The sequence below is a fragment of the Drosophila sechellia genome, chromosome 3L (genome assembly GCF_004382195.2).
Source record: "Drosophila sechellia strain sech25 chromosome 3L, ASM438219v1, whole genome shotgun sequence".
Classification (NCBI taxonomy): domain Eukaryota; kingdom Metazoa; phylum Arthropoda; class Insecta; order Diptera; family Drosophilidae; genus Drosophila; species Drosophila sechellia.
The window spans coordinates 24,538,900-24,552,815 of NC_045951.1; the positions used below are offsets into that span (position 1 = coordinate 24,538,900).

Genomic DNA, 13,916 nt, shown 5'->3' on the forward strand with positions numbered 1-13,916 from the left:
CCAATACGCACGACTTACACTCTAAGTGGGTGCTGTTATTCTGAACCCTAGTACAATTTTCAGACCATATTTCAACTGTTGTCAATTAGGCCAGGGGTGTGCTTGGATTTAAAAAACAAGGAATGAGCGCCGTACAGATAAATGCGTGCGAGAACAGCGGTTTGCACTATGGGCATCGCAACTGCTACCACTGACTAATTTGGCTTATAATATTAAAGAATATGAGATTAGTCTACTGCACAGTTTTGGCGGCTGCATGACCCAACATCCTCCCCCCGTTGGAAGCTTGGCTTCCAACAGAGTCCTCAAGGGGAAGCAGACACAGCTTGTTCACTGCCCGCCTTATTACTCCAGACGCGGTCCTCAATTCTGCAACTCGAGCGACGCCGTCTCTGCCAGGAATCAACTGCATGACTCTCGCCAAAGGCCATCTCATTGGGGGTAGATTCTCGTCCTTAGACGAGAAGAACGAACGTCCAAGAACGACGTTGTCCACGTCTACGCTAGGCTTTGGGGTGCGCCACTTGGAACGCTGCTGGAGCAACGTCAAGTACTCTTCCTTCCATCGCGACCAAAATATTTGCTGAAGGAAGGAGATGCGCTGCCAAGAGTCAAGCCGATTATAGTTTAGGCCCGTTATATCTGGCTCGTTAAACGACGAAGGCGCCGGAGTGCGCCGGAGTGAGGACGTCCCTATCGGCAGGGTTCTCTGAAATGGGAACTAAATGTCTGGAGTTAATAACTGCCGAGATGTGGCACACCAGCGTCCTCAGCTCGTCGAAGGTCAGAATCGCCGTACCCACAGCGCTGTAGAAATGATGTTTGGCCGTTTTCACCGCTGCTTCTCAAAGTCCACCGAAATGGGGCGACCGTGGAGGGATGAACCGCCAGTCAATCGTCTCCGAAAGGCAAAAATTCTGAATAGAGCCTTGATCCTCGCTGCTGAGAAATAACCTTCGAAGTTCCAGAAGTTCGTTTTTAGCGCCGACAAAGTTGGTGGCGTTGTCTGAACAAATTTGTTTCGGCTTCCGTCGGGTGCATATGAACCTCTTGAGTCCGCACAGAAACGCAACTGTCGAGAGATCCTTGATCAGCTCCAGATGCACTGCCTTGGTTGCAAAGCATATAAATACGCAGACGTACCATTTAACCGCGGGCTTGTTGCGACTATCCGACTTGTGAAAGAAGGGTCCACAGAAGTCTATACCAGCAACCTCAAAAGCGTGAGATCCTTCCAAGCGCCCCTTGGGAAGGTCCGCCATTATGTGCTCTATCAGCCGCGGCTTAATCCGAAAACATCTGATGCACCTGTTCACGGCCTTGGTAACCGTCTTCCTCCCCCCAATAGGCCAATATTGGTATCGAATTGCACCCAGAAGAGCTCGAGGTCCGGCATGAAGATTGCTTTCATGGTAATGCGAGATAAGTGCCAGAGTCACCGGATGGGACCTTGGAAGGATTTTCGGGTGGCGGCCATCAAAGTCCAATGACGAATTCCGGAGGCGACCGCCTACTGTAAGAAGTCCAAATTGATCCAGGAACGGCGAGAGCGAGGATATGGGACTAGACGAGGAAACTCTTCCCAGCGTTTTTAGGGACTGCAGGTCCTCCCATAAATGCGCGCGCTGCACCAACCGCAGCATCATATGAGTACCCTCTTGAATATGTGCGACGGTGAGCCCAGAATGACGAATTCCATTACAAAATTTGTAAATGTATGCAAACACTCGTTGCAGTGAGGGGTAAGAATTTGCAAATTTGGAGCTAGCAATTACATCCACGTACGGGGACTTTACGATGAACACACTTCGACGAAGCTCAAGCACCGGTTTGTCAGGACAAACAGCTGTTGGCCAATCTCTTTCAGGCTCCGTAAGATAGGCGGGTCCATGCGCCCAGAGTGACGATTCGCTAAGCTCAGACGGCAGGGATCCTCTGGATAAGATGTCAGCCGGATTTAACGCTGTTGGAACATAACGCCAAGCCGTGACATCTGTCAGCTTCTGAATGCCAGCAACCCTATTTGCCACAAATATGTTGAACCTGGCGGGCTCATCTCGGATCCAGGAAAGTGCCACCGTCGAGTCGCACCAACAATAGTAGCGTCCTTTAAATACTTTCAAGCCAACTATTTCCCTCATGATTTTAGCCAGAAGATCCGCACCACAAAGCTCCAGCTTTGGTACTGTTATAGTCTTCAACGGAGCTATGCGCGACTTCGAACAAAGCAAATGGCTAAAACTTTGATTCCCTTTAGAAACCATATAAACGCAGGCTCCATAGGCATCAATGCCTGCATCACAAAACCCATGCACCTCAAGACCAGAATCTGCGCTAAACACGAACCGAGGGAAACTAACATGACTTATTATTTCAAAACTGCGACATATTTCAAGCCATTTCGTGTTATGAGTTTCCGGGAGGCTTTCATCCCAGGACAGCTTTTCCTTGCAGAGCTGCTGCAAAAAGATTTTACACCTTGTGATTACCGGACCGACCAGGCCGAGAGGATCGTAAAATTTAGCAATCGCAGACAAAACAGAGCGCCTGCAGGGTCTCAGTGGCGACTGAAAGGTCGCAGATAACGAAAACAATAGCTGATCGGAGGCGGGATCCCAAGCGAGACCTAAAGTTTTGGTGAAATCGCTACCATCGTCAAACTTCATGAATGACTCCTTGTCCTCGGCGGGCACACCCTCCAGCACAAGCGGAATGTTAGAGCACCATTTCCTTAGCTTGAGCTTGCCCTTCGAAAGAATGCCAGCCGTCTGTTGCATTATGCTGATAGCATCCTTTACCGTGCCTGAGCCGGAGATAAGATCATCCACGTAGAAATCACGCCGAAGGATTTCTGATCCAATGGGAAACGATGCCTGTTCATCGATTGACAACTGCTGCATAGCCCTTACGGACAAGAAGGAGGCTGGTTTGGTGCCATAGGTAACTGTGTCGAGTTTGTATACTTGAAGGTCATCGATCGGGGAGTCTCTCCATACAATGCACTGCACTGTGAGCGAACTCGAATTAGGATGTGAAATAGCTTGGGCTGGATGACCGGGCCAGCCATTAACACATCGTTAAGCGAGTAACCAGTGGAAGTGGCAGCTGATCCGTCAAGGACAACGCCAAGCTTGGTGGTGGTGCTATCCTCCTTCATGACGCAGTGATGTGGCAAAAAATATCGGCACGAGCTGACCTCGGAGGCAGGCACAGGCGACATAAGTCCCAGATCACGATATTCCTTCATGAACGCAGCATATTTAACCCTCAAGCCAGGGTGCTTTGTAAGCTTCCTTTCCAGCGACAAGAATCTCCGCAAAGCCTGAGGATAAGAATCTCCTAAAGAGTCCAAATGGAGTTTTAGCGGCAACCGTACCGAGTAATCGCCAGCTGGCAGTCGGGTGTAATTTTTAACAAAGTAGGCCTCGCAATCTAGCTCCTCCTTAGTGGCTTGAACTATTGGACCGGGACAATTTTCTACCTCCCAAAAGCGCTGCAAAAGTGAATCAAGTTCAACATCAATGCCGTTTTCCTTACTGGCTGAAGAAGGAAAGCGTGAAGCTATTAAGGAGCTACCGCAAGGGCGCGCGCAGCCTCCAGACACAACCCAGCCCAGACGAGTTTTTTGAAGCAGGGGCAGTCCTGGCAACAACTTTATCTGACCTACGCACAGCAGCTCATAAAACAGGCTAGCTCCTATTAGCCTATACAGGTCAACACGCTGAGCTTTAAGAAATTCCGGGTCGGCGAGCTGCAGGTTTTCTGGAATCTTCAAGTCCCCAGTGTCCACATTAAAACATGGCTGTCGATCCGTGATATTGGGAGCGATAACTGCTGTTATGCTCGTTAAGAAATCCGAAGTGACAGACCGAATCGCAATTCCTACCGAGAATCCATCAGTCGCGAAATTGGAATCCCCGATTCCAGTGACGGAGCCGGACGACCTCGACCTTTTAAATTGCATTTGATTTGCAAACCGAGAGGTGACCAAGTGCAGTTGAGAGCCAGAATCTAACAAGGCCCTGCAGTGAACGAACAGTCCCGACCGATTTTGCACTAGAACGCTTGCAGTGGCTAGCAGCACAAGGTCACTACCTAGATCCTGGGCAATTAGAGTAGAAGAAGTCGAAAGCGGGACGGAAGTCTCAGTGTGTGAGCTTGAAGACACCGGAACATGTGGCTGCGAGGAAGGCGGACCATCCAGATGGAGCAGCGTATGATGCCTGATTCCACAGGTGCGGCAGCGGCTCGAGCTGCATTGCCGTAGCTGATGACCTACCTTTAGGCAATTTAGGCAAAGTGCTAGTCTCTTTACCTCGCGCAGACGATCTACTGGCGCTAAGTCTCTAAATTGCGGGCAATAATATATGGCATGCTCTGCACTATGGCAAAGCATGCAACCAAGAGAATTTTGGGTGGTAGCAACTAGCGTCGAACGATTTCTGCCCACCTGAACGCCTGGCGCATAGGTTGCCATGACGCAATCCACGGCCTCCAAAGTCCTACATCGCTGTTCCAGGAATGCAGCCATCGATTCCCATGACGGAATAAGGTTGGCAAAGACCGGATCCTCCAAGCGTTCTTCCCACTTAGCTTGGCTCGCCGCATCCAGCTTTTGCAGCAGCACTTGCACTATGATGCAGCCAGCGATTTGCTCAGTGGTGCCCAAACCCTTCAACGCACGAATGTGAGCGTTAAACTTGTCCGACAATTCCCGAAGCGATGCCACTGAATCATTCCGTACTACCTTTAAACCCAGAATCTCGGTAATGTGCGCCTGAAAAACGAGACGCCGATTATCAAACCTTTTTTGAAGCAACTCTAAAACCGCTTCGTAATTGCTGTTTGAAATCTCCAATGGTCGGATAGTTTCCAGCGCTGAATCCCTCAAACATGACCGCAGATGTTGAAATTTCTCAATGTTGGAGAGGTCCGGATGGCTGTCGATTATGCTCGTGAACACGGAGTAAAAATCCGCCAAGTTTGCGTAGCCTCCGCCAAACGTTGGCAGCTGCACAGGCGGCAACGGCATCGGCCTCGAACGCGTCTGCGTTTGAGGACCACTACACTGGTGGGGCACAACACCTTCCGCAGGCGTTGAGTGCGGCGCGAAATGCACATTGCGTTTGGCTATTTCCGCGCGCACACTAGCCTTGAATTCAACGATGAATTCATCGAAAGACTCGCTCATTTCGCTGCCAATTTCGTCGAAGTCCAATTCCTTCAGTTCTGTATGCAGAACATTGAAGGCACTTTGCAGCTCATCAATCTGCTCCAGTCTCACCGTAAGAGTGGGTTCTTCGTATCCGCTTAGCGTCTCATTAGACAGCGACGTTTGTAGCCTCTGCAACCTGCTGAACAGCGCATTGGCTTTGCGCTTTGAAAAGGTCACCCCGTTTTTGTCACCTTCAGCGGGCATAGCAACAAATCGCCTTTAATTCGGTTCAGCGGGAAGATGAGCACAAAATAAATGACGATAATGCAAGCGGAGTCAATGCACGTAACGATATATGTAGCAATGTATGTATGTATATATGTAATGCTAGCTCGCTTAAACACAGCCACTATCACCGAAATCACCACTCACTTGTCAAACCGATTGCGATTTAATGTATTTATATTTATTTATAAACGGGATAAATGCATTAATTAATGCATGCAAATTAACACGATCACGTCGGGGTCACCAATGTTTAGCTATTGAGCTTTTTCAATAGCTGTTGCGAATAATAAAAAACCGAAGAAAGTTTGTTTATATTACGACACTGTTTATTTTGCGAATTATTTAAGGCAGCTAGGGCCGACAAAGAGCTATATCGAATGCACAGGTTTAGTCTTTTCCGAAACACGACGAATTGGCAATTTGCGGGGCAGACAGCCGAAACGCAGCGCCCAAGCTTAACGTAGGAAGCTAACAAAAGAAACATGGAATAAGCGCCGTACAGATAAATGCGTGCGAGAACAGCGGTTTGCACTATGGGCATCGCAACTGCTACCACTGACTAATTTGGCTTACAATATTAAAGAATAAGAGATTAGTCTACTGCACAGTTTTGGCGGCTGCATGACCCAACAATTAGCTTTAACGATGTTTGCCTTGATATTAAGGAGATACTTAGCTTAGGAGATAGTTAGCTTAATGTAGAAACTCACATACTTTCTGTATGTTTGTTTCATCCAGTTGATGTTGTATGGCGTCAGCCTGCAGGGGTGGTCTGTAAGTACTGGGATTTGAAGAAGGGATATCAACAGAGGCGAGTGGGATTATTAGATGGCGTGGGATGTTTATTGTCCCCGCGAAGTCAATTAGATATATATAGTTATTGCTCACTTTTTGTGGCTGTCCTGTAACAATCTGAGGGTTTTTCGAGTGTGGCTGTAGTGGGTTTTCCCTGCCTGTTCGTAAAAATAGGTTTGCACTATTGGATGACTGCGAAGTGCAGGAGCAGGGGCAGAAGAAGATAAAGCCGCCACTAATATATATACGTGAGAAAACATCAAGTGCGCTGGTTAACAAACTAGCTTCAATCATCGGAGAAAACAAGTTCCATGTTATCCCTCTTACTATGGGTAAGAAACGAAAGTGCAGACTCAGGATGAGTCTAGCCACCGATCAGTGACGAAGTACCTGGACGAAGCTGGAAAGAGTTACTATACCTACCAGCTGAAAAGTGCCAAAGGATTGCAGTTGTCATTAAAGGAATAAAGTCATCAGTGACAGCATCCGAAATTATCGCGGCACTAAAGGAGAATAACTTCAACGCCAAAACGGTGATAAACATTCTCAACAGGAACAAAGAGCCGCAGACACTCTTTAAAGTCGAACTGGAGCAATCGAGTCAGAAAAACAACAAAAATGAAGTACATCCTATATATAAGCTACAGTATTTACTGCACCGAAGAATAACTGTAGAAGAGCCACACAAGCGCAGGCAACCTGTGCAGTGCACCAACTGTCAAGAATATGGCCACACCAAAGCGTACTGCACCCTAAAATCCATCTCCGTCGCTTGCAGCGATGCCCACAGTACTGTAAACTGTCCTAAGAATGAAAACGACAGATCAATTAAGTTATGCAGCAACTGTGGCGAAAAACACACAGCCAACTTTCGAGGATGCATTGTTTACACGGAACTCAAGAGTCGCCTAAACAAACGAGTGGATTCAGCTCGAGATCGTTTCACACCAACAACTCACAAAGTAATGGAACCGACTACAACTAACATCCCTTTGACTGCCAGCCTCCAAACCATGCCAATTACAACTTCCAAATACCAGGATATAAATTTTACTTTACGAATCACCCGAATGGCAAGGCCCATGGAGGTACTGGGGTATTAATACGATTAAGCACCACTTTCTTGGTAAAAAAATGCTAAAAAGTATCAATACATTTTTCATAAGTGTGGGCGTGGCAGTTTTGGGCGGCTTGTGGTCGTTAGAGTGGGCGTGGCAACATGGGAGAGGAGAGGTACAACCGTTTCTGTTGGTGCCTGTAGGTTCCTGTGGTCTTTCCACAACGAGTTCTTTGTGCCTGTAGGAATGAGATTCTGATTGGTTATTATCACTCCGTCGTCTACCAAGGTGATTGGGCTTAAATGGCTGTGTTTTGCATAGTGCAGTGCTTCGCGCAAGTATCGTGGATTGCCAGCTTACAGTACGATGTGTATGTTGTTAGTACGCAATCGGTGACTACCAGGACGTCGTTGTTGCATTCCGTTAATATGTTCTCCGTTAGTTGCAGAATGATGTGTTGGTGTGATACAGGGAAAATTGTGACCTTTATCACATGGATAATACTATCGGACTGGTAGACTCTAATATTAAATGCCTCTTTTAGGTTTATTACGGGGATTTCTATGGGGTGATCAATTAGTACAGACTTCAAATCGTCATGGTTAAAAATGGCAGGCTTTTTTATATTGGCTTTAGCCAGTGTGACGGTAATCAATAAATTTTGAATTTCGGTTATTAACATTCTATTTCTAGCAGTATCTAACAATATCTCATACAAGTGAGGAGTGTCAACCATATTATTATGTTTTGCTAGAATGATTTTGTTAGCTACCTCTGTTAAATCATTAATTTTATTTTGGGGTTGTGTGTTTATGACTACCTGACTACCTGTTTATGACTACCTATTATTTGACTCTATTACCCGGGATTCCGACATTTTTAACATTTCAAAATCGGAGGCGTCAGGTGTTCCCGCTATTACCTTGAGTGCGCTGCCTAGAAAGTGTAGGCTCCTGGCGATCCTATGAAGAACTTTTAATGCATACAATAAACTTTTTATATGGTCGGTATCGACATTTAATAATATATCGGGAATAAATCGGACAACCCACTAGTTTCTTCTACCATTATTAAGAATTCGATCACTTTAATTGAATGCCTAAGCAAATATTTCTGTTCCCACACCAGTACAACACCGTCCGTGATAGGAATATACTGGGAGTGCGAGTACTCTGTAAGAAGGCGGGAGGTTAAATCTATTGTACGTATAAGTATGCTTAAGTATGAAGTACATAAACAAGGGTAGTTAGTTTATTCCCTAACCGTTTGTTGTTTTTGAGATATACCTTTTCTTCTACCTCAAAAATTCGATTTTGTCTAGTAGGGTTGAACCTATCTAGATTAGCCTGTTGCGCTTTTTCGATGCTGTTCCTAATTGCCAGTCTCTGAGTATCGTTGGCTGAGTGTAAGGCATATTTTGGATGTAAATTTGTGACTGAGTGTAATGTCTTATTATACTCTACCGTGGCTCTCATGATGAGCTCGACGGTGTTGTCAACCTTTTTGTAAATTTTAATGCACATAGCTATTTCTGTTAGGGTGCTGTGGAATCGCTCCACTTGCCCGATGGAGCTACTGTGTAAAGCCGGTGCATTAACGATGTCAATGTCATATTGGTTTTTCAATAACGAAGTTACGGTCTCCGTATTAAAGGAAGCCTCATTATCATTATCGGTTAGTATTACATCTTCCGATGATAGAATGTCTCGCAGGCCCTCGAACGCTCTGCGTTGGGTGTCATCAAATTCAATAGCGACCTTTTTTGACATGTGTTTATTAACACTGCCATTCTTTCCCTTAAGTATTGAGGTAAGTGGTCTAGCTATGGCAGCGAAGTCTTTAACAAAACTTCTGTAATAACTGGCAAGTCCCAAAAGGACCTGAGTCTGAAGAAATTTTTTGGTTCGGTCTACTCTTGAATGGTTTTTACCTTTTACTGGTCTGTTTTGGCTCCGTTTGATGTAACAACAAAACCCAAAAATTCAACACATGCTTTGAAGAATTTGGGTTTTTTAGGTGCTACTCTTATCAAGCCAACATGAGAGTGGCATTTAAGTACTGCGTCAATGTGTGTGAAGTGGTCAGCAGAATTTTCGGAGAAATTTATTACGTCGTATACGTAGATGCTTCCTGCATTCTTTAGTCCAAGGGTAGACGGCAGAATTCATTCTTTCGTCCGTTTATGGAGAAGACAATTTTATCGCGGTCTTTTTCGGCCAGATAAATCTGGTGGTACCCCGATTTTAAGTCTATGGATTTTAAGTTTGCCTTTCCTAATTTGTCTAAAATCATAGGAATACTTGTCATCGGCGATGGTTCGTTTATTCAGTTTCGTGAAATCGATCACCAGTCGTTTTTTTCTGTTTCCGTCGGCATCAGTTTCTTTTTTGTCAACAACCCACGTTGGGCTGTTGAATGACGACCTAGAAGGCAGGATAATGCCAGCCTTTAACAGCTGTGTGATTTCTGTGTTAACAAAATCCGCTGCTCTCATGGGGTAAGGATATAGCTTTGAATATACGGGTTTGTTAGTCTCCGCACGAATTGTGGCAATGATCGAGGTGTTAAATGGAATCGCCTCATTAGAGTGCGAAAACCCGTGTTTCCTTTTAAGGATAATTTTTTTGAATTCAGCTTTCACCGAACTTGGGATTTCTACGTCATCGATATTTTTGAAGTTCACAGTATCGCCTTCGTGGTATTTTAGCTGTTCCGATGCGTTTCCATACCTAATTGCGTTGTTGCGTAGATCTAATGCAGCTCCGACCTGCGTTAGCAAGTCGAAATGGCATCGGAAGTAAAAAGAATATGTGCATTAAGCACTTTTTTTGTTTTTTAGCTCCTTTAGGGGCTTTACATAATTTTTTGCCGCTCCAGTATCTATGAGAATTTTTAGAACTCCCCGCCAGACATCGTTCAATAAAAGGCAAGCGAGAAATTTTTCTAAATCTGATAAGTTCGTTGGAGTCCAATGAGTCACTGTCGTCCTCAATCGCTTTAAGAGTGGCGGTGGCCGCGATTTCGTAATTATCATCTTCTTCCGTGTTGCCGGCGTGCTCAACATTGAAAACCCTCTGGCGCCTTTGGCCAGAATTTCTCTCAGAGGAGTTTAGTCTATAGGTGCATGTTTATTACTTCCCTGCCAAAAGTTCGAGGGATGTCTAAGCTTTGAAGACGATGGATCTATCTTCATTGGTTCTGGGGATGTATTTTATTTGGGTAGGTTAGAGACGCAGTCGTCCCGTTTGCGCCATGAACCGGTATTTTGATTCTTGCTTGGCTTTTTGAAATAATAGCGTTTTTCTGGGCCGCGGTCGGCAAAAGAATTTTAGCTTTGTTTTTCGGGCGCGCGGTGTTGGCTCGCTCTTGTTAAAATCAAAATTCTGATTTATTTGCTCCACCGTTGTTGTTGTTCGTTGTTGTTCGAAACTAGCAGCGAACGCGCCTGAATGCCAGTAAAATCGGACTTTACTATGTGTAAAGGTGTTTCGCACGGTGGTGCTCCCGGCTGTACGGCTACCCTCTGGTAAGTTTCTACCTCTGGCGGTTCTACACGCAAATTTTTTAATTGTTGTTTAACGGGACTAATTTGATCCGCGAACTCGGCACAAAGCCTCTGTTCCTGATAAGCCAATGCGGTCTGAACTAACATTTCAATTTGGGAAACATTCATTGTGTATATGTTTTTTTTCTGCCTGTGCTAGTTGATGTTTGAGGTTCCCTAAAACGAGTTATTATTCACTATCACTTTCCGATTTGGTTTCCCTATACAGGTCTGGGTAACTCATAAGGCCATTAATTGATTAACACAAAGTTATTAAGAGGCCGAATATTTCATATTTCAATTCGGCAGAAAGTTATGTTTACATTAATAACCGGGTACTTCGCATCTGAAAATTTGTATACAGAGACGGCTGATAATAATGTATTGAAAATTTTATATGTTTACGTTTTGGGTACATAAGTTGTTTATTTTCTCCCTGTGTGATTTGAAGTTGTGTTTGTCTTGTTGTTTCTTTTTTTTTGTGGATCCTGTTTGGTTTGGCGCCAGTTATGTAATCTCTAAGATATTATGTAATCACTTGGGAGGACCCACGCAGCAGTCCGTGGATGGCTTGCCTGGCGTTTTTACGGGAGTTACAGTTTCCCACGCAACGGTGTTTGCACGGGATTGCAGATTGTAGATCCAAATGTAGAATTAGGTTGTGTACAAAGGCTTCTGGCCTAGAGACTCAGATAGCGTGATAATAAGAATATATACGGCGAGTTGCCGGAGTTTCGATTTATGGCTTGGTTATTGAATCGGAGGTCAAAGCAAAACTGTAAAACTTATCCAACTGTACTGGAGGTCACCAGCAAAGTACTGACACTAGCAAAACCAGCATATCTCACCATACCAGCAACCAATGGGAATGCGGGACCAATGGCGTTTATGCGGAATCTGCATATAAAGATTCTAGGGTGATCCAATAATCACCCGAGAATTTTACAGACTTAAGTTTACTCATTAACTTACATAATGGGTCACAAACTTGCACTGCGTCTATGTCTCTACAATTCGTTTGGTGTTTCTCAATCTTCTAGCTTTAATAGTTCCTGAGAACTCGATTAGGACGGACAGGCCAGATCGACTCGGCTATGGATCCTGATCATGAATATATATACTTTATATGGTCGGAACAATTCCTACTGCCTGTTACGTTGTATGTATATATGTATATTAAAATGAAATTTAAAAGCTGTAAAGAGTTCTGCATACACTGTGTAAATCGATATAAATAAATATGCACAATTCGTAAAATAAAAATGTAATTGAAAAGCTGTGAATAGTTTACAATAAACTATGTTGTTACATGCCCGGCAAAATGAATAGTAAAATTCCTTCTTTTGGAACACCTTCCACTCGAAAAAGAGCTATGAAAAAACATGTCCAGGAGTAATACTAGTAAAATATGGGAGATATTAATTAAAATGAAAGTAATAAGAATCCACACCAGAAAATACAGACGATCTTGAAGGACTTAAGAGTGAAAATGCTTGTGAGTAAACACGCAATAACACAACAAAAAATCCCAGCGTTATTGCCTGCTTTTTGTGTTTTCGTCATTTGTAATGCAAAATATATATACATATTTATAAACATTTATACCAAAGATACTAGAACAACAAGATGCGTAACACCATACAATATTTTGGCATATTTCTCTTGAATTTTTGTTTAAGAGAAAAAGAGCGGAGAGCTCTACAGCAAAAATCACTTTTCTACGCATACAGGGACAGCCGACAACTGTATGTGTGCAGACGTATGCACATGCATTGCAAATTTGACAAAATTTGGCCTTTACCTTGTCACCATATCAAAAATTATTGTTTTGCATTGCCTTAACGTTATAATTATTTAAATAAAGCTTCTAAATAGTTATAGTCGAATCTGTGTACATATAACAAAAGAATTTAAAAAATTAGTATTAAGCTTGCAACGTGTTGAAAATTAATAAGGCAATGATTGTTGAGTGCTTGTGTCCGCACTTCGTGCCTCATAAAATATTTTTTTCTCAATGCAATGACTTCCTTTTTTCCATACACTAGTTATAATAATTTCCTTTGTATTTGATTTAATTATTTAGTATATTTATTAAGTCCTATGACTTTATATGATGGATGTAAATGATCCATTTTTATTATTTAAAATGCCCTTTATATTCAGTTGTTTTTCAGTTTCCGTTTTTTTTTTGTTATATTCCAATTGGTTATTTTTAAAAAGCGCGCAATTATATCATATTGCTGCGAAATTGGCTAAAACTCCCCAAATATGTAAATTTGTTTCTTCGATCAGAACTGATTTCGGACCGAAAATCGACTTCTAGCACAACACGCACACATACGCCTTCTCGTCTCTTGTTTTTACTCACACAAGCAAGCAAATTCTATTTTTAGATTTCTTACGCTCTCACCGTAGGCGAGCGGACAGAGAGCAATTTTGGTCGTCACCAAAAAAGTGGATGCATAGTGCCAAACCAATGTATGTTATTCTAGTGTCTTTGTTTATACATACATACAAATTAAAATTGTTACTCTTTATTTATTTAAAAAAATAAATTTTATTTTTTATTATTTAACATTTATTTGGTGATAAACTTTTTCACTTATACTATTACGAGACACTTTATTGGTAGCTTATATTTAGCTTCGAGCAGTTGACGATCTCGTCCCGATTCAGACTCCCGACTCTTTCAGACTGATCTTCAAATTCTAAGTCCTGATCCAATCAACCTCGGCCAGAAGCTTTTCTTTCGGAAAATTACCGAACTTTCGATAAAAGCTTTATGCTGGAAATTTTCCACTGCATTGTGAAATTCAATTATGCTGATCGATGCAGTTTTTGATTGATACGCAATAAGTCGGCCGTGATTTGGTCTCCAAGCGGAAGCTGTGTTTACGTTAAGTTTGGGTTGCTTATGTTAGCGGGTAGCTGAGTGCTGGCAAGGGCAATGACAAAAACAAAGACAAAGGAAATGCCGACGAGATTTGAGAATTGAAATTTTTTTATAAACTGTGGAAGGGAGCTATGTTCATGGGTTGGATAAGTCTCCCCCTTCTAAAATGACGCGTCCCGCTTC

General features: G+C 43.4%; 1 protein-coding gene across 6 annotated transcripts in view; it reads left to right on the forward strand.

Moving 5' to 3' along the window:
• Positions 1-13,916, forward strand: part of LOC116800892 (DEAD-box helicase Dbp80) — a 75,468-nt gene that overhangs the window by 31,837 nt on the left and 29,715 nt on the right. The window contains exon 7 of one of the 6 annotated variants that reach the window (XM_032717266.1): positions 11,881-11,911. The exons of the other annotated variants lie outside the window; for them this stretch is intronic. Within the exon in view, the coding sequence (XP_032573157.1) occupies positions 11,881-11,896 (16 nt within the window). The 3' untranslated portion in view covers positions 11,897-11,911. Of the gene's footprint in view, positions 1-11,880; positions 11,912-13,916 lie in introns of those variants that run through there. 6 annotated transcript variants of the gene reach the window in all.